Genomic DNA, 24,882 nt, shown 5'->3' with positions numbered 1-24,882 from the left:
GGGGTGTAACCAGCAAAGTCAAGGGGGAATCGAAATTCACTTAACCATGTTACTGACTTATCAACTGCAGTGATTCACTTAACAGAGCTGTGGCAAAGAAGTTCATAAAATGGGGCAAAACTCCCTTAACAAGTGTCTGAACTTAGCCACAGAAATTTTGGCCTCAATTGTGGATGTAAATTGAGAATTATCTGGAAATGAATAACAGTGGAAGTCCTGAAGTGTGTGAAGCTATATGAATCTGTTATGTGTATTTTCAAGCAAGTGGAAAACTGAGACTTCTATTCGCTAAACTGGAATTATTGTTTAGCTAACTTATGAGTTTAGCTAACTTATGAGTTCTCTTTAGTAGAAGTGCCTTTCATATATTGAAAAAAATCTGATTATCTGACATTATGACTCCATTTAACTATTATATTGAAAAATGGATATCAATGCTCATGAACTAAGATAAAGTTAATAATAATAACTCCCCACCCCCACCCGGCGACAACACACATTCATACCAATGCAATTATATCTGCACCCCTGGAGCCAGCTCTTCACCCAGGCTTAATGGACTAAATGCAAAAAAAAAATGGCCAACAAGAATAAAATTTCTCAACTCAAGACACCGTTCTTTCCAGGAAATCAAATTAAAAACACCCCACCAAGAACTTCTTGAGATTCAAGAGGTTGGGAATCCTCCCTAAACTATGGAGAATGAGTTTGAAGTTCTGGAGGATTTCCGATTTTTTAAAAAAAAAAAAAAAAAATTATTGGGAAGGCTGGTTCAGGAAGCTAAAAAAGAGACACCGGCTGTCTCCTTACCATGCCGTGGTGGGAGAAGGTGTTGGTCGAACCAGACTGAGAGACGGTGCTTTGCTTCGAATTGCTGAACACCAGGGGCTGGCTGAGAGCCGGCGCTTGGGAGGAATCCAAGTTGGGCGATTCGTTCTCCAGCGAGGAAGGTGTTTTTCCTAAGAGCACTGCAAGGTCGATTCTAGACGGGAGAACACCAGGGGTGAAATTAAGCAGGTTCTGGAGAACCGGGAGAGGAAATTTTGAGTAATTCGGAGAACCGGCAAATACCACCTCTGGCTGGTCCCAGAATGGGGTGGGAATGGAGATTTTGCAATGTACATTATTATTATTATTATTATTATTATTATTATTATTATTATTATTATTATTATTATTATTATTATTATTATTATTATTATTATTAGTTCTATACCGCCCTTCTCCCGAAGGACTCAGGGCGGTGTACAGCCTAATTAAAAGCACAAAGACAAATTTAAAAAATTTAAAAATAATTAAAATTATTAAATAATTGGCTCAATTATAAAACCCCCAAATTTAAAATCCCACATTTAAAACCAATCATTTTAAACTGGGGCCAAATTAATATATATTCTTTTAATTGTTTTTAATGTTTGTATTGTATATTTTTATCTGGCTGTACACCGCCCTGAGTCCCTTGGGAGAAGGTGCGGTATATAAATTCAAAATAAAATAAATAAATAAAAAATAAATTAAAATCTTTACATTGATAGCCCGGCCAGAGATCTTACGCATTTCTGGGGGCAGTTCATTCCAAAGAGCAGGGGCTCTCACAGAGAAGGCCCTCCCCCTGGGTGTTGCCAGCCGACACTTCCCTTGCCAGCCCACCAAGCCACACTCACAGAACCGATAGTAAAAAAAAAAATTGAATTTCACCACTGGAGAACACCAGGAGTCAACTCCTTGAGATTGGGAGGTGGGCGGCGGTGTTTATAAAAATTGATCGATTAAACGAACAAATAAATAAACAAGCAAGCAAATAAATAAATAAATGCCCAAATGTAAGGACAGAAGAGACTATTTGTAGCTCAGGGTTAAAATGTGGGGGTCTTGGTTGCTCTCTGAGCTGGAATGTTTTCTTGCAGGCGTTTCATGTCCAAACTAGGGAACGTCATCAGTGCTGAGAAGGGATGTGGGGGTTTGCTCTCTTAAGAGAGCAAAATTTAAAGAGAGAGTAAACCCCTTCCTCTTCTAGCACCGGTGATGTTAGCTAGTTGGGTTGTGAAATGTCTGCAAGAAACCCACCAAACTCAAGAGAGCACCCAAGAGCCCACAGGCCTCCTCCTCCTTTACTCTGAATACCCCACTCCCTTCCAGCACTGATGACATTAACTAGTTGGGTCATGAAAGGTCTGGCAAGAAAGCAGCCAAGCTCAGAGAGCATCAAGGACCGCAGATATGTATAATATATATATATATAGAGAGAGAGAGAGGGAGGGGAGGGAGGGCGGGGAGAGAGAGAGAGAGAGAGGGAAGGAATCACCTCTGTCCAGCTGTGATGGTCACATTTTCCACAGGCAGCGGCACCGAGGAGACGTTGGAGGCAGTGAAGATCTTCGTTTCTGAAAGCTGGAGCAGAGAGAGAGAGAGAAGAATGCAATGAAACCTGCCCAAGTTCATGAAGCAGAAAGTTAGAAGAAGGAATTGGGGAGGGGGTTTACCTACATCTTCATTCCAGTCCTCGGTCCCCCACTCCTCCGTTGCTGTCCTCCAGGCACCTGCCGAGGAAGAGCCAGAGATCAAAGGTGAGGGGGGGAGCCAGTTTAAGCACCGGTTACAAAACAGAGGAGGAGGAGGAGGAGGAGGAGGAGGAGGAGGAGGGAGTTTTTCAAAGAGCAATGCAAAGAGCTAAGCAGGCTGGCAATCCTTGCCCGGACAGACAGAAGCTGGGGGGGCCAGAGAGAGGCAGGGGCACAGCAGCTCAACATACAATCCCCCTCACCCCACCAAAGCAAAGAGGCTGGAGCCTGGAACCCACTCAGGAGAGAGGAACTTCGGGGGGTTTTGTCCTGCCATGTAACAACTCACGCCCCTCTGGAAAGACTGAACCACCCCCAAATTTAAGCTAGATCTAATCATCAAGATCTAATCCCCAGGATCTAACTATTCAAGAGTTTAAACTAGATCTAATCAAGATCTAATTATCCGCAAGTCTAAGCTAGATCTAGTCATCAAGATCTAACCATTCCAAGTTTAAGCTAGATCTAATCAAGATCTTATCAAGATCTAATTATCCGCAAGTCTAAGCTAGATCTAGTCATTCTAGAACTAACCATTCCCGAGTCTATGCTAGATCTAATCAAGATCTAACCATCCTCAATCTAAGTTAGAGCTAGTCATCAAGATCTAACCCAGAGGTCTTCAAACTTGGCAGCTTGAAGACTTGTGAACTTCAACTCCCAGAATTCTCCAGGCTGGAGAATTCTGGGAGTTGAAGTCCACAAGTCTTCAAGCTGCCAAGTTTGAAGACCTCTACTCTAACCACTTCCAAATCTATGCTAGATCTAATCATCTAGATCTAATCGAGATCTAACCATCCCCCAATCTAAGATAGGTCTAGTCATCAAAAACCAACCATTCCCAAATCTAAGCTAGATCTTAATCATCAAGATCTAACCATCCCAAGTCTAAGCTAGCTTCCAACTCCGATGGCTTCCCAGTCTTCCGAAATGATCTTTCTTTCTAATTTCACCTGTGACAGGATGATGAGGGGCAGCAGGGCAGGGACCTCTGTCTTTGGACACAGATTCTAAGCTTAAGGACAAAAAAATGGTACAGGGTTTTAATGTTTTTTTGTGTGGCATACATATATATATATATCTGGATAAATTATAGTCATCCTTCTCTTCCTGCGAGGAATACGTGTAAGACTGGTACACAAAATGAAACCGGTTTGGCCTTCTCCCCCAAAACAGGAAGGTGGCCAAAACATACAAACACTTCCAGTTAGTGACGGTCGGTGTTTAACTTTAAGTACTTTGGACTGAAAACAGCATGGAGACCGCCCACATCCCGACTGAAGCCACTGAAACATCCCTGGATACTTTCCACGGCTGACAGACTAACCCCTTTTTCCAGTAGATAAACTTTCAGAAGTTCATTTCAAGGTCCAGGAAAAGGCAGCAGGAAGGGAAATCAAACCACAAGACTCTGGGTCATTATAAAATATATATATATATATTATAATGACCCAGAGTCATATACCATAGCCCACCGTGGGTCAATTAACAGGGTCAGGCAGAAGAAGAGAGGCAGTGAAGAATGTCTAAAGAGGCAGATTAACCTTTGGAAGGTTTTTAATCGAGCAAATTGATACCCAGAAGGTCTGTTCTTATCCTGACCCTTTACTAAAACTCCAGTTATTTTCTATTTTTTAATTTAGCATTGATGTACTTGCAGGAAAGCTACAGGGCAGGTAGGCAGCTCTCTGAAGCTCAGGCCCATGCTAAGTTTTCCAATTCTAGATTGGTCATCAATTGTAGGCAATATGAAAGCTTGCTTTTAGGAAATTCAGATGTTTTCATGGGAGAAAAACCTATTTATTTTATTTGTGCATCGTCTTTTAAGTCAGGGAGAACACCAGAAAATAACACTAGTTGGTAAAAAGAATCCCCAACCATCACAGCGGGAAAACCCAGCAGCCAAATTCCTACAGATTGGTAGATTGCCAAAGTACTTAGCACAGTGTGAATACAGTTTCAACCCACTGGAATACATCGGGATCCACTGGTGGAAATCTGGATCACCCCAGTAGATCCAGAAAGAGTTCTTGACTGCACCCTGTCTAAACAAACCAATTTTTATAACTGTTTTTCCAACCCCAAACATGAAGTAAATGACATTTTAAAGCCGATGAGGTTGAGGAACACGTCGTCTTGTGTTAGCCATTTTAAACCATACTATTCCCAAGCCATAACCATCATTAAATCACCATTAAACTGGGAAATCAAAGCTAATTTTCACTTAAAAAAAAAACTGGTAAAATTCCCCCATCTACCCACTTAAAAAAAAAAAAAAAAACCTTGGGGATGCGAGGAGTAAAAGCATTAGTAGTAAAAAGCAACAGGCAAGTACGTTAAAAATATCAAAGTGAACAAAACAGAGAGGGAAAAAAGATGGCGGAGGAAAGGAGGGGTGGGGAAGACAAGACAGTTAACATATCCACAGATAAATTCCATCTTATTTTAAAAGATAGGTTTTTTTAAAAAAGAAAAAAGATTAAAAAAAAAGAGATCCGAAGGCATTTAAGTGCCCCTGGATTTCTCGTACCAGGAGCAGTGTCAAATTTTCGGGGATAATTTGACCCCTCGCCCCTAATGTAATCAACTCCTGAAACAAAACAGAACAAGGAAAGAAAAAAGAACAAAAAACAGTAAAAACGGTCAAAATACTTCGAAAGGTGAGATGAGGCGCCCCGTTTCCCCCCCCCCCACCGCCACCCCAGCCCGTACCTGTGGATATTGGTCAAATTAAAGGGGGTTTAAAGGGGGGGGATACAAGCTTAAATGGTGCTAACTAATCAAAGGGGGGACAACGAGGTGTAAATCTTATGGAGGAAAAGTGGAGGAGGGAAGTGGGGGGTCTAGACAAGGGGGGGGGAATAGACAGTGGGATATATGTCCCATTTCCTTAAATTTTTTCATTTTGCTCTACTCTGATCCAGGCATGGGGGGGGGGAGGTATGGGGAGTTACAGAGTCTTCCTGCAAAGCACCCTAAAGCATCACCATCATCATTTAACGATCCCATAATCCCTTGCGGGGTGGAATCCGGGCAACTGAATGGAGCTAGCAGAGTGTTTTACTGGCCGGATGCCTTTCTTGTCACCAGTACGGAGTTTTGTTCAGCATATATATTTCTCAGTGTGCCCAGAAAGAGATATTCTCAGTGTGCTTCTACCTAGGATCGAACTGGTCAACCCACCAGGCAAGTGTTTTCTCAACACTTCGGTAAATCCTCGACTTACAACCGCCTGTTGAGTGACCGTTTGAAGTTCCCACGGCTTTTAAAAAAAAAAAAAAAACATGTGACTTAGGACCAGGTTTTTTTCTTCACCCTTAACGACCTTAGCGACATCCCCGTCGGTCGCGCTATCAAAACTCCCGATGCTTGTCAACTGACTCATATTTATGACGGTGGTGGCATCCCGGCGGTGAAGGGATGCGACCTGACGGGGAAGCCGGATTCACTTAAACGACCGCCTGATGGACTTAATGCAACTGCCCAATGGATTTAAAAATGGTGGCAAGAGAAGTCGTATAATTGGGGGGGGAATTCGCTGAACCAATGTCTCGCTTAGCGAGATAATTTCGGGGCTCGGTTGTGGTTGCAAGTCGAGGACTACCTGTAGCCCCCTCCCCCATCCTTGTCCTAGTCCCAGCAGATTCCGCAACAGGGGAGGAGCGTTTTGAACAATTCTACAAAATTAACAGCTTCTTCCTGGTTCCAGGCGTGACAAATTAAGATTATCCAGCAATTCCACTATCCTAAAAGCAGGCTTAAAAGAAGCTAACCTGGTTCTCCTATCATATACATATATATTTTGGGGGGTATCTTGGAGATGTTAAATGCTTCTAAGTCCCAAGATTCTGGGACCTCCTCCCCAGCCCCTGGGATATCAGAGGAAGGCTGTTGAAGACCCCATCAATTTTTAAAAGTGGAATTGCAAGCCGATAGCGGCTGACGGGGCCCTCCAGGCCAAGGAGATTCTCCCCCCCCGTGTCGGTTTGGGAGGAGATCTAGCCGCCCGACCCCCACCCCCACCCCCCACCCCAGGCAGTACCGAACCCCGATCACTCACTCGTCCCATCGTCCGGCTCGAAACTTCCCGTGCTGTTCCATGTGTTGCTGTTATTGCCATAACTTTCGTCCGTGCTGGTGGGTTCTGCATAGTCCGCGGGGTTGAAAGTCCTAGAGGTGGGGGGGCGGCGAGGGGGGCAGGAAGCAAGGAAACGTCAGCGGAAGGCCATTCTCTGAGACAAGTAGTTGAGCCAAGACGGGTTAGTTCCTAACTAGTTCCTGGTGAGGAGACTTCAGACAATCAGCCCTTCGTGAATCCATCTGAAGTCGAGTCTCCTCACCAGGGACCGGTAACCCATCTTGAGTGCACGACTGATCTTGCAACTCGCCTGGCGGGACCGGGAAGAAGGGCCACCTCTGTGGTGGCTCCCTCTTTGCTATGGGAAGGACCGTCTTTGTCTCAATGATATCTATCCAACCCACCCAGAATGGGGGAGGCAGGGTGTATGTTATGGGTCCCTCTCGTATATACTGAGGATCCCGTACCCGGAAGGAGGTCCATCTGGTGGGACCAGGAAGAAGGGCCACCTGTGTGATGGCTTCCTCCTGGTGGAACATTATCCCTGCTCTTTCGCAAAGCCCTAAAGACCTGGTTTGAGGCTTGGGGACCCCGGGGTAATATTTATTTATTTATTTTATTTTATTTTATTTCTATACCGCCCTACTCCTGAAGGACTCAGGGCGGTGCACAGCCAAGCAATAAAACACATACATACAAAATTTAAAAGTAGGATAAAATCAAATTAAATAATTTTGGCTCCGAGAAATTTAAAACCCCAAACTTTTAAAACCAATTTAAAATTGAATGTATAAAATACTAAAAGATATTTAAAAATTAAAAATCTTTTATAAAAGAGGGAGAAAATTAGGCCAGGCCGGCCTGGTGAAATAGTAAGGTCTTTAAAGCGCGGCGGAAGGTGCGCAGATCCGGGATCCTCCGTATCTCTGGGGGGAGCTCGTTCCACATAGTAGGTGCCCCCACAGAGAAGGCCCATCAAGTGGTTGGTGTGATTGGTGGGGGGGAGAATTATTTTTGTCTTGTTTTTGCAGCCCAGAGTCACTGTGTCAGGCAGCCATATAAATCTTCTTTAAAAAACTAACTCAGAACTAGGAGTCCAGCACAAACGACTTGGAAGGGCATCCATAATGGCTTTACTCTACTCAACCAACCAACCAATCACTTTCTTTCTCATCCAACCACCTGCTCCTTGGTGCTCGCCGAGCTTGGCTGCTAGTCACTAGCACAGATGCTCTTCCCTAGTTTGGGTCATAAAACGTTTGCAAGAAAACCGCCAAAAGCTCAGAGAGGATCAAGGATCCCACAGTTTGCCTCCTCCTCCTCCTCCTTCTAGCACTGATGTTACCTAGTTTGGGTCTGCAAGAAAACCACCAAGCTCAGAGAGCACCAGGGACCCCACAATCTTCCTCCACCTCCTCCTCTCTTGCAAACCCACCTCCCTTCTAGCACCGATGAAGTGACCTAGTTTGGGTCATGAAGTGTCTGCAAGAAAACCGCCAAGGTCAGAGAGCACCAAGGACCATTCAACCCCAGAGCTACAAATTTCTTCTTTTATTGCAATCTTCGGTTGCCTGGAACACAGGCTGTTGTTTCACTGCTTAGCGCAATCGGACACAGAACCAACTCACAAACCCAGAGAGAAGCTTACCCCATGCCTTGGGCAGAAAATCTTCCTCCCCGTCGTCCAGAGCCGCCTGAAGATGAAGAGAAATGGGTTTGTTAGAATGCCCTTCAACATTCGTGGTTATCCAGGATCTGCTTTTAAGCAGGTTGTTAACAGATTATTGTCAATTATCAACGGATAATTAGAACAGCAGAAAAAAACCATGGCTACCAACCTGCCTTCCATTAAGGACCTGTATAATGCATGAGTCAAAAAGAGGGCTGTGAAAATATCTACAGACCCCTCACATCCTGGACACAAATTGTTTCAACTCAAAACAAATAATTCCCTCAAAACTGTCAAATAATTTCTAAGTCTGTGTTACTATTATTCTTCTCTTTCTTACTAGTATTTATCTCTTCCCACTTATTACCACAACGTTGCTTGTATTTTTCAATTTATATTGGTTTTATTTCTTTCCTAGTACAATTTGATAGCTTATTAATAACCTTGAATATGACTAAGTGTTGTATCTTTTCGATTCTCGATGAATGTATTTTATTCTCCTTGTGTACACTCAGAGCATATACACCAAAGACAAATTCCTTGTATGTCCAATCACACTTGGCCAAGAAAGTATTGTATTGTATATTGTATTTTGTATTGTATTGTATTTTGTATTGAATTTTGTATTATTTTGTATTGTATTGTATTTTGTATTGTATTGTATTTTGTATTGTATATTGTATTGTTTTGTATTGTATTGTATTTTGTATTGTATTGAATTTTATATTGTACTGTATTTTGTATTGCATATTGTATTGTATTGTGTATTGTATTGTGTATTGTATTGTATTTTGTATTGCATATTGTATTGTATTGTGTATTGTATTTTCTATTTTGTATTGTATTTTGTATTGAATTTTGTATTGTATTGTATTTTGTATTGCATATTGTATTGTGTATTGTATTTTGTATTGTATTGTACTTTCTATTTTGTATTGAATTTTGTATTGTATTGTATTTTGTATTGTGTATAATATTGTATTTTGTACTGTATATTGTATTGTTTTGTATTGTATTTTGTATTGTATTGAATTTTATATTGTACTGTATTTTGTATTGCATATTGTATTGAATTTTGTATTGTATTGTATTTTGTATTGTATTTTGTATTGTATTGTATTTTCTATTTTGTATTGTATTTTGTATTGAATTTTGTATTGTATTGTATTTTGTATTGTATTGTATTTTGTATTGTGTATAATATTGTATTTTGTATTGTATATTGTTTTGTTTTGTATTGTATTGTATTTTGTATTGTATTGAATTTTATATTGTACTGTATTTTGTATTGCATATTGTATTGAATTTTGTATTGTATTGTATTTTGTATTGTATTGTATTTTGTATTGAATTTTGTACTGTATTGTATTTTGTAGTGTATAATATTGTATTTTGTATTGTTTTGTATTGTATTTTGTTTTGTATTGTATTTTGTATTGTATTGAATTTTATATTGTACTGTATTTTATATTGCATATTGTATTGTATTGTGTATTGTATTGTGTATTGTATTGTGTATTGTATTTTGTATTGTAATTGTGTTTTGTATTGTACTGTATTTTGTATTGCATATTGTATTGTGTATTGTATTGTATTTTGTATTGTATTGAATTTTATATTGTACTGTATTTTGTATTGCATATTGTATTGTGTATTGTATTTTGTTTTGTATTGTATTTTCTATTTTGTATTTTGTATTGTATTGTATTTCGTATTGTGTATAATATTGTATTTTGTATTGTATATTGTATTGTTTTGTATTGTATTGTATTTTGTATTGTATTGAATTTTATATTGCATATTGTATTGAATTTTGTATTGTATTGTATTTTGTATTGTATTGAATTTTGTATTGAATTTTGTATTGTATTGTATTTTGTATTGTATTGTACTTTCTATTTTGTATTGTATTTTGTATTGAATTTTGTATTGTATTGTATTTTGTATTGTGTATAATATTGTATTTTGTACTGTATATTGTATTGTTTTGTATTGTATTGTATTTTGTATTGTATTGAATATTATATTGTACTGTATTTTGTATTGCATATTGTATTGAATTTTGTATTGTATTGTATTTTGTATTGTATTTTGTATTGTATTGTATTTTCTATTTTGTATTGAATTTTGTATTGTATTGTATTTTGTATTGTATTGTATTTTGTATTGTGTATAATATTGTATTTTGTATTGTATATTGTATTGTTTTGTATTGTATTGTATTTTGTATTGTATTGAATTTTATATTGTACTGTATTTTGTATTGTATTGTATTTTGTATTGTGTATAATATTGTATTTTGTATTGTATATTGTATTGTTTTGTATTGTATTGAATTTTGTATTGTATTGTATTTTGTATTGAATTTTGTACTGTATTGTATTTTGCATTGTGTATAATATTGTATTTTGTATTGTATTGAATTTTATATTGTACTGTATTTTGTATTGCATATTGTATTGTATTGTGTATTGTATTGTGTATTGTATTGTGTATTGTATTTTGTATTGTATTTTGTATTGTAATTGTGTTTTGTATTGTATTGTGCAACAAGAGATGGATTTTTTCGCTGTGGCCTTAGTAGCAAAGTCAGGCGAGATGGAAAAGCTCCTTTCCTTCCTGGCAACTCCTTAAGGAGCCATTTTACAGAGATTTGTTTCTCAATAAATGATGATTTGTTACAGGGTGACAGACGGTCAACCTGGGCTCACCTCTGCCTCGCCCACGTCCCCGCCGCCCTCTCTCCGTGCCTCTGCCAGAAGAGCCACTGGTCTTGCTGCCATCCAGTCCGTTCTCTTGACCCCGAACTGCAAAACACAACAAGGCGCTGGGAGATTTGCAAGCGAGGAATCCAGGACAGAGAGAGGGAAATATGGAAGGAAAAAAACCAAGGGGGCTCAATGCAAGACTGAGCATGCGTGCGGATCGATATCGGTGCCTCTTGAAAACGGACTATATCGTGCCTTAAACGTGGCAACCACCAGGTAAAAAAAAAACAGCCACACAGTTGTACGGTGTGGTATCCCCAAAACTAGAGAGAAGTCACAGTCTGGCGTGCAATTGCACCCGTTCACTGTACCCCATTCTTTAAGTTGAACCTCAGAAGCACGAAGTTAAAACAATCTTCCTAGAGAATAAACTTGGCAGTCCCTGACTTACGACAGCTCACTTAGTGACTGTTTAAAGTTACAACGGCAATGTAAAAAGCGAATGACCGTTTTTTTCATGCTTATGCCCGTTGCACCCTCCCCAGGGTCACGTGATAAAAGATCCAGACGCTTGGCAACTTTGACTCAAATTTATGACGGTTGATGGGTCACAGGATCCCCTTTTGTGACCTCCCGACGAGCAAAATTCACGGGGAGGCCAGATTCACTTGATCAACCGCGTTCCACATTTAACGACTGCAACGTTGCGCTGGACAACTGGGCCAAGGCAAGTCGTAAAAAACGGGGGCAAAACTCACTTCACAACCATCATGCTTAACAATATGAATTTGGGGGCTCAATTGTGGTCGTAAGTCAAGGACTACCTGTTGAAGAAGGCTGGGTTTACAATGGCTCAAGGATTAATTATATCAAAGCATTTCCCACCCCCCCCACCCCCAAAAAACCCCCCATGGCTTTCTCAGTCAGGATGCCTAGATATACCGTATTTTTCGGACTCTAAGACGCACATTTTTGTCTCCCAAAAGGGGCGAAAATGTCTGTGTGTCTTATAGACCGAATATTGCTGAAGCCCCGCCAGCCATTTTGGGGGCTCCGCACACCCTGTTTTTGGGCCTTTTTCATGTCTTTTTTTTTTCGGCCTGTTTTCGGTGCTTTTTTCGTTTGGGGGGCTTTTTTCAGCCTGTTTTCGGCCCATTTTTTCTTAAAAAAAAAAAGGCTGAAAAAAAGCCAAAAAAAAAGAGTCCAAAAAAAGCCTCAAAAACGGGCTGAAAAAAGCCCCCCAAATGGGCCGAAAAAAGCCTCAAAAATGGACTGAAAAAAGCCCTGGAAACAGGCCGAAAAAAGACTGGAAAAGGGCCAAAAAAAGGGAAGTCAAAAACTAATTAATTGTTGTTGTTGTTGTTGTTTTCCTCTTCTAAATTCTAAATTTAGGTGCATCTTATAGTCAGGTGCATCTTATACTCCAAAAAATACAGTAATTTCACGAGAGATTTACTCTCCCGTTCTTAAAAACAAAAACAAAACAAAAAAGAAAGAGGAAGAAACAAGCAACCGGTATCCGGAAATACAAAACTCTTGGTTTTCTATATCCTGCAATCCTTTCTCTCCGAACAGGGACACCAGGAAAGTGTGGAAGCCTTCAAAAGCACTGCTGGAAGATTCTCCCAACAGCTGCCTTCGCTCTTACCAATCCCCTGCCCCCCCCCGTGGGAGAGAGGACAGTAACAGTAACGGAGTTGGAAGGGTACCTTGGAGGTCATCTAGTCCAACCCCCTGCTCGCACAGGAGACCTATACTAGGGATTCGAACCGCTGAAGTTTCTGCTCGTCAAGCTCAGTGTCTTAGCCGGGGTGGAAGCAGCCTGCCTGAAGGTCAAAGCAACCTCCTGGGAAGGGTCGGAGGGTGGGGTTGGGGGTTGATGGAAGGGGACGGAGAACGGGCCCTGATTTTGGGAGTCACAAATGCCACAAAGGAACCTTTTGCACCTCTCCTCTGGAGGGTCTTATTGCTTTGTATGCAGAATCAGGGGCCTACATTCTCTCCCACGGCTGGCTCCGCGGCCTCTCCGGGGCAAGCCGCTCCCCCGTCGCCGGCTGAAGTCGCGCTCTTTTTCCCGGTTCTCTTTGCCTTCTTCGCTGGGTTCCGTCTGTCCGCTGTCTTTCTGTCCCGACACGCCTTTCTTCTTCCCCACCATTTCCCAGGAGTGCTAAAAGATGAAAAAAAAGAGGGAGGATTCAAACGTTATTTTTGATGCACGAGACAAGGTAGATAAAGCCCTCTGTTCGTTTTAATGACAGTTTTTAATGTTGCGACGACTTTGAAAGGGGGGGGAAAGGGAGCATTTTTCACACTGACGGCCGTGGCAGCATCCCCTGTGCTGGCGTGATCCAAATTTGGACGCTCGGCAACTGGCTCGTTTTTAAAGGGGTCGCAAGATTCCCATTTTGCCCAGCTGAGCCCCACATCTACCGTGTCTGGGTTCCCCTCCAACAACACATTGATGGCTCTGTTGACATCTCCGTTGCAGTCGTGCAGGGCGATCACACACTCGTCCTGATTCTTGCCTGTGATGTCGATCAGCTGTGGACGGGAAAAAAGGAAATATGAGAACAGGTCTCCGGCAATAAAAAAAATAGCTTAGGGATAAAAGAGAATCATTTGCAGGAAACCCAAGCAGCTTCGCTCCCTCTCGATCCACGGACCACAAATATTCCTTTTTTGAATGCCCTTAGAAGGCACAAAAAGTTATTTTCCTGAAGCGCTGCTGTTCCGAGCTTGTTACACCAATTTTATCTCAAATATCTTTCATCTTTTTCAGACAACAACTTTTGCTTTTCTGGTTTAACATTGGGTTATAAAATAAGATACAAAATACGAAAGTAAATAGGAAAATGGTGGGGAGGAAGAGGGAGAAGTGAAGTGAGGGAGGATAAGAAAAAAAAAGAAAAAGGAACACTGACTTCCAACTTTTCTCTGTTGCAGTAAAATAAGGCATTAACATCAAATCACAACTTTCGTAATAATATGAACAAGCCATTTCTATAAAGACCTATCAATCTAATTGGTAAAACCCAAAAGTTTCATTCTTTTGCACTTCAAGCACAAAGTTCAGAAGTGATCTCCATGTGGAAATAAAAAGTATTTCTATTCTTTTCTTTAATCAAAATAGTCAACATTGCCATTTCAGCCAAATTCCATCAACTTCTGCAAGCATTCGTCCACGTTAGGAATCGAAGTATCCTCCCATTTTTGTGCATACAATAATTTTGCTTCTGTCAAAAGAAAATTGGCTTTTCGGGACCAACACATCATCAATTATTTTAATGAGGAACGTATCATCAATTATTTTAATGAGGCAGCCTTTTTCGTTCTGCTTTGAAAATGTCGAAAAAGCTCCTTATTTTTCCTAACCTATCCTCCTTCGCTTAACTTAATAAAACTTGCAACAGCCAAGACAAATATCCTAAATTTAAACCAGCTACCTGCACATTCGTTTCCCCAGGAAACAAACAAATAAAAAATTACTGGCAGGCAAAAGAGAGGGGCAGGATGACCCAGCCAAAAATTCATCAGTGTGACTCTATTAGCTGGAATTAGGGCAAAGAACCATTTCAAACCAGAATCAAAAGTCAGGACGGTCATACAATTTCTTTGGAAGTGATAAAATACTAAAAATGAGCCATTTGGGTTATATTACCGGATGCCCCGACTCCAGGGAATAAGACATGAACAAATGACTTAAGACATGAATGAAACAGAAAGCTTAGAAGGTAGTCCTGGATTTACGACCAGAACCGAGCCCAAAAGCTCTTAAGTGAGTTTTGCCTCATTTCACGACCCTTCTTGCCTCTGTTGTTGAGTGAAGCAATGCAGTTAAGTTACGAACATGGTTGTTAAGTGAATCCGTCTTCCCCGTTGACTTGGCTTGTCAGGTCACTGAAGGGGACCACACGACCCCGGGATGCTGCGACCATCATAAATACGTGCCAGTTACCAAGCAGCTGAATTTTGACGGCATGATGGCGGGGATTTTGCAACGGTTGTTAAGTATGAAAAATGGTCATTTTTTTAAAGTGCGGTTTCAACTTCGGTCACTAAATGAATGGTTAGAAGTCGAGGACCACGCTTGTAAAAAGAAAACTATCCAATCAGTTTGAGGCCGTGGCTGGGCCTCTCCGTCTCTTCCTCCAAAGCCCCTGAGGGCAGGACAAGAAGCAACGGATGGAAACTAATCAAGGAGAGAAGCAACTTAGAACTAAGGAGAAACTTCCTGACAGTGAGAACGATTAACCAGTGGAACAGCTTGCCACCAGAAGTTGTAAATGCTCCAACACTGGAGGTTTTTAAGAAGAGACTGGGCAACCATCTGTCTGAGATAGCATAAAGGTTTCATGCCTAAGCAGTGGGTTGGACTAGAAGACCTCCAAGGTCCCTCTCCCAACTCTGTTATTTTATTCTATTCTATTCTTCTGATGCCAAAGGACTTACTTGTTTCACTTTCTCTTCGAAGTCAGCATCGTTGTGGTCCGAGATCATCTGCGCAAGCCGAATTTGCTCCGCAGTGGCCTGGAAGGAAAGAGACCCAGAAAGAGAAAAAAATGAGACGCTCGCATTTTCAAAGAGGCCGGGTCCAAAAGGGGGAGGGAAAAAAAAAAAAGATGGAGAGACAGGTACGTAAATTCTAACCGTTCAGGTAAGGCGCCCTAAATAATTGGGAGAGATTTGAGCTCCAATTAAAGCCAGTTCCCAACTCAGGATGTGGCCTGAAGGAGAGATGCAAAATGTGAAAAATTGTTCACTAATCGCATCCTCCTAGGGTGGAAGTCCTTGACTTATGACCATCGCGGAGAGCGGGATCTCCATCGCAAGCTGTCGCAGTCAATCAAACGGGACTTCATGAACCATTTTTACAGGGGTTAAGTGACTCGCCATGATCGTTAAGCAAGTCACACGGTCGTTAAAAGTGAATCACATGGCTATTAAGCAAATCCATTAAGCTTAAATGCAACAGGCAAAGCCAAGCGGTCGCGGCTTCGAAGCCGTGTTGAAATAAAAAAAAAACAAATTAAATCCCATCTTAGTGTAACAAGTTCTTTATTTCCCAGTTTGGTCTAGTGATTAAGGCACCAGGCTAGGAGGCAGAGAATCCTGAGTTCAAGTCCCGCCTTAAGGAGGAAAGCCAGCTGGGTGACTTTGGGCCAATCACCAGGAGACTGGGAATTGTAGTCCTGCTTTAAGCATGAAAGCTGATTGGGTGACTTTGGGCCAATCACTAGGAGCCTGGGAATTGTAGTCCTGCTTTAAGCATGAAAGCTGATTGGGTGACTTTGGGCCACTCGCCAGGAGATTGGGAATTGTAGTCCTGCTTTAAGGCACGAAAGCTGATTGGGTGACTTTGGGCCAATCACTAGGAGACTGGGAATTGTAGTCCTGCTTTAAGGCATGAAAGCTGATTGCGTGACTTTGGGCCACTCGCCAGGAGACTGGGAATTGTAGTCCTGCTTTAAGGCATGAAAGCTGATTGCGTGACTTTGGGCCACTCGCCAGGAGATGGTGAAGTCTAGTTCCTTTTTAGGCATGAAAGCCAGCTGGGTGACTTTGTGCCAATCACTGGGAGACTGTGAGTTCTAGTCCCCCACCATAGGCATGAAAGCCGGCTGGCTGACTTTGGGGCCAATCCCTCTCTCTCATCGCAACCCACCTCGCAAGATTGTCATTGTGAGCAAAAGAGGAGGAAGGAGGAGTATTAGATATGCTCACTGCCTTATTTCTAATCATCAAGGTGGAACAAAAATATAGAATAATAATAATGCCCTCGAATGAACCCCGATAAGCCTAAGAACTGTTGGGAAGGCGGAAGACAAAACACCTCACAATTCATGGGTGTGAATTGCAAGTCGTCAAACACCAGAGGTTTACCCACCGGGCTGGAATCTGATTGCCCAGGTAACCGGATGCCTGGGTACAAAAAGCCAAACTCCGCCCTCCCTCCCCAGTTCAGCTTCCTGGCTGAGAACAAACGAAGGTGGAGACGGTGCACCTTTGTCTCCCAGGAAGACGTTAGGGCCAGGTGCCACCAAGTCACAACCGAAAGAGCAAGGAGAGGCCGGGCGGCACACCTCCCGGTTTCCAAGGACGCCGCTAACCCCGCCCTCACCTGTGGCCTCTGCTTGTGCTGTGCCTGGGTCTGTGTTTGTGTCTGCTCCCAGCTTCCCCGGGCTCGGTTGGTGCCTACCGATGTCATCATTTACAGTATATACAAATAACAGTATTTACAAGGCAGAAATCTGTAAATTAAAAAAAAAAGAGGTGTTAAAACGTTAAGAGTTTTCTTCGCCAGCCATAATGTCTTTTTTACATTATCGACAGGTAATCCTTCGATTTCAACATCTGCAATTTAGCCCAAAATTTCCACTGCTAGGCAAAAGTTAGTTGTTCGGGGAATTCTGCCCGTTTTACGACCTTTCTTGCCCCGGTTGTTAAGGGAATCAATGCAGTCGTTAAAAGTTAGGAAACACGGTTGTTTAAGTGAATCTGGCTTCCCCGTTGCCTCGGCTTGCCAGGTTGCGAAAGGGGATCGCGTGAACCCCTCCCCCTCGGGACGTTGCGTCCGTCATAAATACGAGTCAGTTGCCAGGCGTCTGAATTTGGATCACGTGACCGATGTCACGTGTCGCAATGGTCGTAAAGTGTGAAAAATGGTCAGAAGTCAGTTTTGCAGCGCTGTTCGAAAGCTCGAACAGTTGCTAAACAAATGGCGGTAAGTCAAGGACTATCTTATCTATATTTCGTTTTTATTTTCGGCTAACATCCAGCACTTGCTTCAGAACAACTGCCATTGTCATCTGTTAAAGAATCACAAGGTTTTTTTCCCCTCCCGTCCTATAGATAGTGTAGCCTTCACTGCAGCACCCCTACAAACACATCCTGCTTGCTGGCTACGATTTCGACAAGATTCGAGGATGATCCGGCTTTTAATTTTTCACCCTCCTCTCTGGCTCCACCCCAGCTCTGCATCATTGACTTCAATTCCTAGCCATTCAACTCCAGTTGTTAAAAAAACCAACAACCCGATAAACTCTTTTTCTAAGCTAAGTTTCCATGACTAATGGAAAGTTTTATAGAGGTGTGTTGCAACACGCCACCCCAAAAAAAGATGGATCATTTTCTGTTAGAAAAGGAACAATAACTGTTCTCCACCGTAGCCGGACTTCATTTCTCATTTTTAGCATCTCTTTGGAGCATCAGGTCCTGCATTGAAATCCATCTAGGCTTCCTGAGAACCGAAAGCGGTTTTATAAAAATCACAAACTGGGAAAGGATGAAGAAATTCGAAAAGACCCAAAAGGTAGCTGGGGAAACTAAGCGGGATGTTATGAATTCCAAGTCAGGATGGGGGAAAGTTTTGCAGAATTGTTCCAAATTTTCTAGCTTTGCAGATGTGTTTAACTCAGGGCCAAGATACAGCAGCTGCCTTAGGATACAGATAATTCTGAAATCCAGGTTGCCAATGAAGGGAAGAGGGAAATCGGAAACTAAAATTTAGGGAGGCCTCCGGGGTTTTAATAAGGAGCAGGACAATTATCCCCGGAGTTAGTGACCGAGTTTTAAATCTCCCTTCCTGAGAACGGATCCTCCTCCTTCCTTCCCTCTGAGAAATCACTCCACACGTAAGCCACTTAGCAGCAAAATGATTCAACCCAACCTCAGCTTTCCAGGAATCCAATCTGCTTTTTTTTTTTTTTTTCTTAAAGAAACCCCCTGGCTGAAGCCTCATCAAAAAAAATCCCAGGCGGCAAATGGCTCATGAAGGAAACATTTTCAATTCCTAGAACCAAGCAGCGTGTTGCTAAACGAATTTTTAACCTGGGCAGCAAGCACACATATACACGCGGGTGGAAAGAAAAGTGATGCAACAAGATTTGTGTGTTTTGTCTCCTGGGTCAGGAATTGAGCCCTCATCTCTGGAGACGGGAGGTTGGGGGGGAGATTAAGAAAAGAGAACCGGGTCTTGTTAAGCTAAAGGCACATTTTTTTTAGCGAACTGAGAGAAATGTATGCTTGGGAAGGGAAATCTTTCTGCGGTGTCATTTATGGCACACCTGGCATTCTTATAATCATAATATATAGCAGTCATTTCCAAAAGAGCCACTTTTGAGCCCTCCAGACTAGTGACAGCGCAGTGTGTACGTAACAGGAGCACAAAAGGTGTTAAGGCAGAGGCACAAAACTGGGAAGAAGTAAACAAAGTCTTCTCGGGCCACGATAACAGAACAACATTATTATATTAATATCCTCTGGATATTCCCAAAAGGAGCCATTTCTGGCTACAGCTAGCCAAACAGGGGTTGGTGTTCCTGGATGCTGGATTCTTGATTTTTCTTCTTCTTTTTCACCCCTTCCTCAACAAGCATGTGAAAATGGGGTGGTGGGGCGTGGTTGCAATGGATGTACGTACCTCCCTGGCTTACTCAGCAGCCTCCCTTTAAAAAGGAAGAGACTGCAGGTGATGGGAAAAAACCCGAGAGAGAGAGAGGGAGGGAGGGAGGGAGAGAGAGAGAGAGAGAGAGAGAGAGAGATGCGCTGCCAGCAGAGCCAATACAGTTGAGGAGAAGGAACATCAACTTAGCATCCAGAGCGATTTTCTGCGGGTGGGAATTTGTCCACGTCTCACAACTTCATCCTGAAAGATGAGTGGCCGCTTCTCAGGAGCCGGTGACACCTCTCCGTTTGGACCCTGCCCTGATAACGGCCTTGCCAGCTTCGGGCGAAGTGAAACCTGGCTCCAAAGATGCCGGGTCAAATAGCTGGAAGCAAATGATTGGGAAAGAGATGTTGGAAAAGACAGATTTTTTTTTAAAAAAAAAAATTTACTTCCAGATTTCAAAGCTCACTTTGAAATTTTTTGTTTTTAAAGAAAGAAAGAAAATGAAGACAAGGGAAGATTCAATGTTTTCTGGAGAAGGGGTTGTTAAATCTTTTAATTTAATTCTCGAGGGCTAAGAAAATAAAAGTCCCTGGCTGGAGACTTTTGGTCAGGGGAGATCCTGACAAATGGTGCTTCTTTACAAGAGTGAAAATCCACAATTAAGAGCACGAGAAAGCAAACCCCCCTTTTGTCGAGATGGGTGAGTTTGCAGAAGATGGAAGTCTAGGGAGCACCAGTGTTGCCCAATATCCCACGTTCTACTCCGATATTATTTCGCCAAATGGGCCGGGTAGCGGGATTAAAGTAGCTTTTGGCTCTCTCACACTCTCTCCCAGAGTGGCCTTCTGCTCCCGAAGCCATCCTGCTGAAGATTGATAGATCATCCATCCCTTTATAAAGGCAAACAAATGGCAATAAATTCACTACCAGATAGCAGATGTTTCAAGAACGGTAATAAAGATGGAAGTGGTTTAAAAAACAAAAAAGCACCAAAGATAAGTAAAAAGGCCATGCAAGTGTCTCCTTAAAAGAATGGCAGTTCTCACCTTGCTGGCAGGTGAAGGCGGCCAAAAGGGTATATAAGAGTCATATATAAAAATGTAATGCACACTAGTCTTCCCCAATCTAATTTCTAGAATAGTTTACTCCGTGTTCCAACCTATGCAATGGCAATATTACTCTTTCCCATGTGATTCCAGAGAGAGGATAATTCTTGGATCACAGCTTCCATCCAGGGAGAGCAAGCTTCTAATCATTCGTAGGCCGTTTTTCTGTCCAGAGATAATGGCTGATTTCTGAACTGAGGTCTTTCTGCTGGCCAAATTGCTAACTACTATCTTCAAAGAGCAACGTGAAAGCAGGAACTTTCTTCGTTAAGAAGTTCAGAAGAAAAAAAATAAAAACATGGCATCTTGGGCTTACAAAGAGAGCCTGGGTTAACAGGGCCTTTTCTTTCTTTAAAAAAAATAAAAATAAAGAGATAGCACTGTTTTCAATTTGAGATTGCAGTTCCCTGCACGTCCATCTGGAAGTAAGACTGACTTACCTCAGAATAAATACAAAAGAAGAGCAGCCCCACTGAAAAACTAAGAACACAAAATACAGATTACTGAAATAGGCAAGGAGGATTCACGATTACATTTTGTTAGGAAAAGTATACTGCTTACCACAAAAAAAAAGAAAAAAAAACACAACCTCAAAACACCCCCCTCCCCTGAAATTATTTTCATTTCTTTTGGGACATAAAGAAGCACCTACAAGCTCCTAACGATTGATAAGACTGGAGCGCCATTCCTGAGGAAAAAAAAAATATTATGGTGCGATTTTGCTTGAAAGAATGTCCTTGAGGAAAGAATGATGCCAGGAAAAGTTAAAGAGCAAGAATGTCAACATTGGTTTTAGGTCTTTTATAAAAAAAAAAAAAAAAAGAGGGGGGAGAGAAGAAAATCACAGAGCTCATGGGATGAATAGGAACAAGAGGAGCAGTGAACATTTCGGAAGGATGAAAAGATATATCTACTGTGGCTCTTTTTTTTTTTTTTTGTCCATCCACCAAGAAATTGTGCTGACTTACAGCCATTGTGAAACTCCCACAATTGTGGCCTTCCTGGTTGGGAAGTGACCCAAGCTGTTTATTTTGGAGAAGCTATTTAAGAATATCACAAATAGTGAAGACTTAAGAGAAGAAAACACAGCGGGTCTGTAAGTTTCTTACGGTGACGAAGTCCCAGGTGAAGTCACTCTCAAGACGATGCAGAACCCACACACAAAAAATGGTTTTGTTCATTTAAGGGAAACTGAAAGGGGAAGAGATCTAGAATAGATACTGCAGAAGGTAAATTCCCAGGGCCTCGGGAATTACAGTGAGCTGGGAAGCGTCTGGGAAAGTGATGCCTTACAGAGGAATCCTAAAGAGAATGGCCGTTGCTAGCTTTGTAAAAAAAGAAATCAAATGATCTAAAACTTTATCCTTCGAATGCTTCTGCATCACTTTTTTCTCTGCAAAAGAGGGCATTTAAAAACTTCCAGGGTTCCTGGGAGATTCTTCCAGTAAAACTTCTGGCCCAGCTTCGGGGTCCAAGGAGATAACGGGTGAGCACATGGGCTTCCCTTAACTCAGCAGCCAGCCTGGCCCTGAGTCAAGCTGGATTTGAACCCCGCTCTGCTGCAAACAACATTGCCTGACACCAATCCTTCCTTTTTTACGGTATGAGGATAACAAAGGAACAGCCTTCTGCCTGCTGAAAAAGGAGCTGGCATGCTTAGGAGGAACCACACTCCCAAGATTTAAGAAGCCTTCGAATTTTTTTTTCTTTAAACAAGAGGACTAAAAAGGAAAAATGAAGAGATGGTGATGATATGATGGAAAGGAGGGGGAAGTTAGAGGGAAACAGAGACCCTGATCTTATGCAAAAGATCCCCTTCAGTAGAAGAGGGATCATTTGAGAGCAGATTTTAGGAAATCTGACTTTTTAGAGGAAGTAAATCGAGACGACCATCTTATGCAAAAGATCCCCCTATGTGGAAAGAGAAAGGATCACTTTCGGTTTTAGTAGAGTTGTTTTGGTTGTTTTTTTGCCATTTTTTGAGGAGGCAAATCGAGACCCCCGTTTTATGCAAAAGACCCCAGGTAGGGAAGGAGGGAGAAGGGATCGCTTTAGATTAGAATTTGGGGAGATTTCTGCCCCTTTTTGAAGAGGCAAATAGAAACGTTGATCTTAAGGAAAGGATCCCCCCAAACGGAAGAGGGAGAAGGGATCATTTCGGATCAGATTATGGGAGATTTCTGCCACTTTTTGAAGGGGCAAGTAGAAACGCTGATCTTAAGCAAAGGATCCCCCTCAAACGGAAGAGGGAGAAGGGATCACTTTGGATCAGATTATGGGAGATTTCTGCCACTTTTTGGATGGGGCAAAGAAGAGACTTGCAATCCTATTGCAAAGGATCCCCCCAAACGGAAGAAGGAGAAGGGATCGGACTTTAGGAGATTTCCGCCACTTTTTGAAGAGGCCAAAAAAAACAAAACAGACCCCACACACAATGATCTTAAGCAAAGGATCCCCCAAACGGAAAAGGGATCACTTGGGATCAGATTCCTGCCAGCCACTTAAAGAGACGCTGATTTTAGGCCAAGGATCCCCCCTCCCCCCCCCGCATGCCAGAGGGAGGAGGAGGAGGAGGAGGAGGAAGAGATCACGGTGGATCCTAGGAGATCCCTGCCACTTTTCCAGGGAGGGATAAAAATGCCTCCCTTCCAAAGCCAGGAAAAAAGGTGGATTTGAGGAGCCAAGAACCCAAGTTTATTCAGGCTCTCCCCCCCCCACCCTCTTTGGAGATGCCCCTTCCCCCAAAAAGGGAGGGAGGGGGGCGTCCCATTGCGGGGGGGGGCAGGAAACTCGGCCAGGAGGAGGGGGGGCTCCGTCCAGGCTGGCCTGATTGAGGGGGGGGTCAAGGCTCCGCCCCCTGGACATGGGGGAGGGGGGGCTTTCCGGGGGGTCGCCCCTCCACGTGGGGGGAGGGGGAAGAGGGGAGAAGGGACTCCCGCCCCGCGGCTCCTTTGGCCCCCGAGGGCCGAGGCGAGGCCGGCGGGCCCGGGAGGAAACAATGAAGCGGCGCTTCCTCGAGGGGGAAGCGGCCTCGCCCGGGCAGGAAGGGCCGGCGCTGTTCGCGTGGGGGGGGGGGGGGGTGGAGGAAGGAAGGAGGGGCCCGTCGGGGCTTCCCGGGGCTCGGGGTGGGTGGTCGGAAAGCAGATGGAAGCCGAGAAGGAAGAGAGAAAAAAAAACATTTTTCCCCCCTTCCGGGGTCTTTCCGGGGGTCGAGGCCGACTTTGGCCTCGCCCGGCCCGGCTTGCCGCGCTACGCGAGTCCCCGGCTTCACCCCGGCCGACTAGGCCTCAGCGGAGGCGCTCCCCCACCGGAACTTGCCCGCCTCCTCACGCCCCCTTCCTCCCCCTTCAGGCCGGCAGGAAAAAGACCCTCCGGAGCCGCCGCCGCCGCCACCACCCGCTTCCACGGCCGACCCGCCAGATACCCGCCTTCCGCCGCCGCCGCTGCCGCCGCCGGTTCCCGGGAATCGCCTCATAAAAGTAAAGCGGGGATTATCGGAGGGGGAGGGGGGAGGAGGAGGAGGCGGGGCCGGCTCTTAAAGGGGCCGCGCGCCATTTTTCCTCTCTCTCTCTTTTTTTTTTTTTTTACCTCAGCCGCTGCCGCCGCCGCCGCCGCCACACACGCACACTGACAACTGAAGCCAGCGCGGGCGAGGCGCCGCCCCCTTCGGCCACGTGACGCGCGGGGGGCGGGGCCGCGCGCGCGATGCGGGGGGGACGCCCGGCGTCAGGTGGCCGCGACACGCCCCCCTCTTCGCCAGTGCGCCTGCGCGCAAGGAGAAGGTGGAGGGGGACAAGAGAAGAGGAGGAGGAGGAGGTGTGCTCCCCCTCCCTCCCTCCTGTGTTTGTTTTCCTCGGCTCTCTCTCCCCCCCCTTGGCCCCGCCTCCGAGCACGTGACTGTGTTTGGCTCCCCTTTTTTTTTTTTCCCTTTTCTTCCCCCCCCCATCTCTTGTCTCCAGCATCCTAACTAAACCCAACTTTTTTTCCAATTTAATGAAGCCTTTGGGAAAAGAGAAGGGTTGTTTTTTTTTTTTTAAACAGTTCCGGTTCCCGTGCGACGAGGCCTTCCCCACCAATGCGGGGTTTTGGCCAAAAACGCAAAAGCAAGATCATCTTGCTTTTAAATCTACCGATTCTTTGTTCCTATTCGACTCCGGCCCGGAGTTCATTTTGGAACTTTTGGGGGGTTTGGTTTTTGTTTTTTTTTTAAATTATTTTAATTTGGAGCGTTTGCATAACCCCGCCACTCTGCTGCCTTCCCTTGAGAACCGGACGTGTATAAGAACGCCTCTCGGCCCTTTCTCTTTGGGCTTTCCAATATGGCCGTCCAAGCGAGCCGCCTTTCTCTTCGTGGTTCCTCCCCCCCCCGCG

General features: G+C 43.6%; 1 protein-coding gene across 4 annotated transcripts in view; it reads right to left on the bottom strand.

Moving 5' to 3' along the window:
* The window catches only part of UBAP2L (ubiquitin associated protein 2 like), a 41,828-nt gene extending 17,701 nt beyond the window's left edge, over positions 1-24,127 (bottom strand). For 2 of the 4 annotated variants that reach the window (XM_070951440.1, XM_070951442.1), the window contains exons 1-12: positions 23,940-24,011; positions 17,135-17,264; positions 15,466-15,543; positions 13,447-13,557; positions 13,012-13,183; positions 11,020-11,115; positions 8,288-8,333; positions 6,622-6,731; positions 5,092-5,151; positions 2,488-2,540; positions 2,306-2,391; positions 811-982 (exon numbers count right to left, since the gene is read on the bottom strand). In XM_070951440.1, the coding sequence (XP_070807541.1) occupies positions 811-982; positions 2,306-2,391; positions 2,488-2,540; positions 5,092-5,151; positions 6,622-6,731; positions 8,288-8,333; positions 11,020-11,115; positions 13,012-13,183; positions 13,447-13,557; positions 15,466-15,543; positions 17,135-17,224 (1,074 nt within the window). In that variant the 5' untranslated portion in view covers positions 17,225-17,264; positions 23,940-24,011. Of the gene's footprint in view, positions 1-810; positions 983-2,305; positions 2,392-2,487; positions 2,541-5,091; positions 5,152-6,621; positions 6,732-8,287; positions 8,334-11,019; positions 11,116-13,011; positions 13,184-13,446; positions 13,558-15,465; positions 15,544-17,134; positions 17,265-23,939; positions 24,012-24,099 lie in introns of those variants that run through there. The other 2 variants (XM_070951441.1, XM_070951444.1) reach the window with 2 other exon arrangements.
* Between the last annotated feature and the right edge of the window lie 755 nt (positions 24,128-24,882).

This window comes from Pituophis catenifer, unplaced genomic scaffold (assembly GCF_029215685.1).
Source record: "Pituophis catenifer annectens isolate HBS135680 unplaced genomic scaffold, rPitCat1.0.hap2 SCAF_10, whole genome shotgun sequence".
Lineage (NCBI taxonomy): Eukaryota > Metazoa > Chordata > Lepidosauria > Squamata > Colubridae > Pituophis > Pituophis catenifer.
The sequence above is the reverse complement of the archived record's forward strand: the minus strand, read 5'-3'. Positions and strand labels throughout refer to the sequence as shown.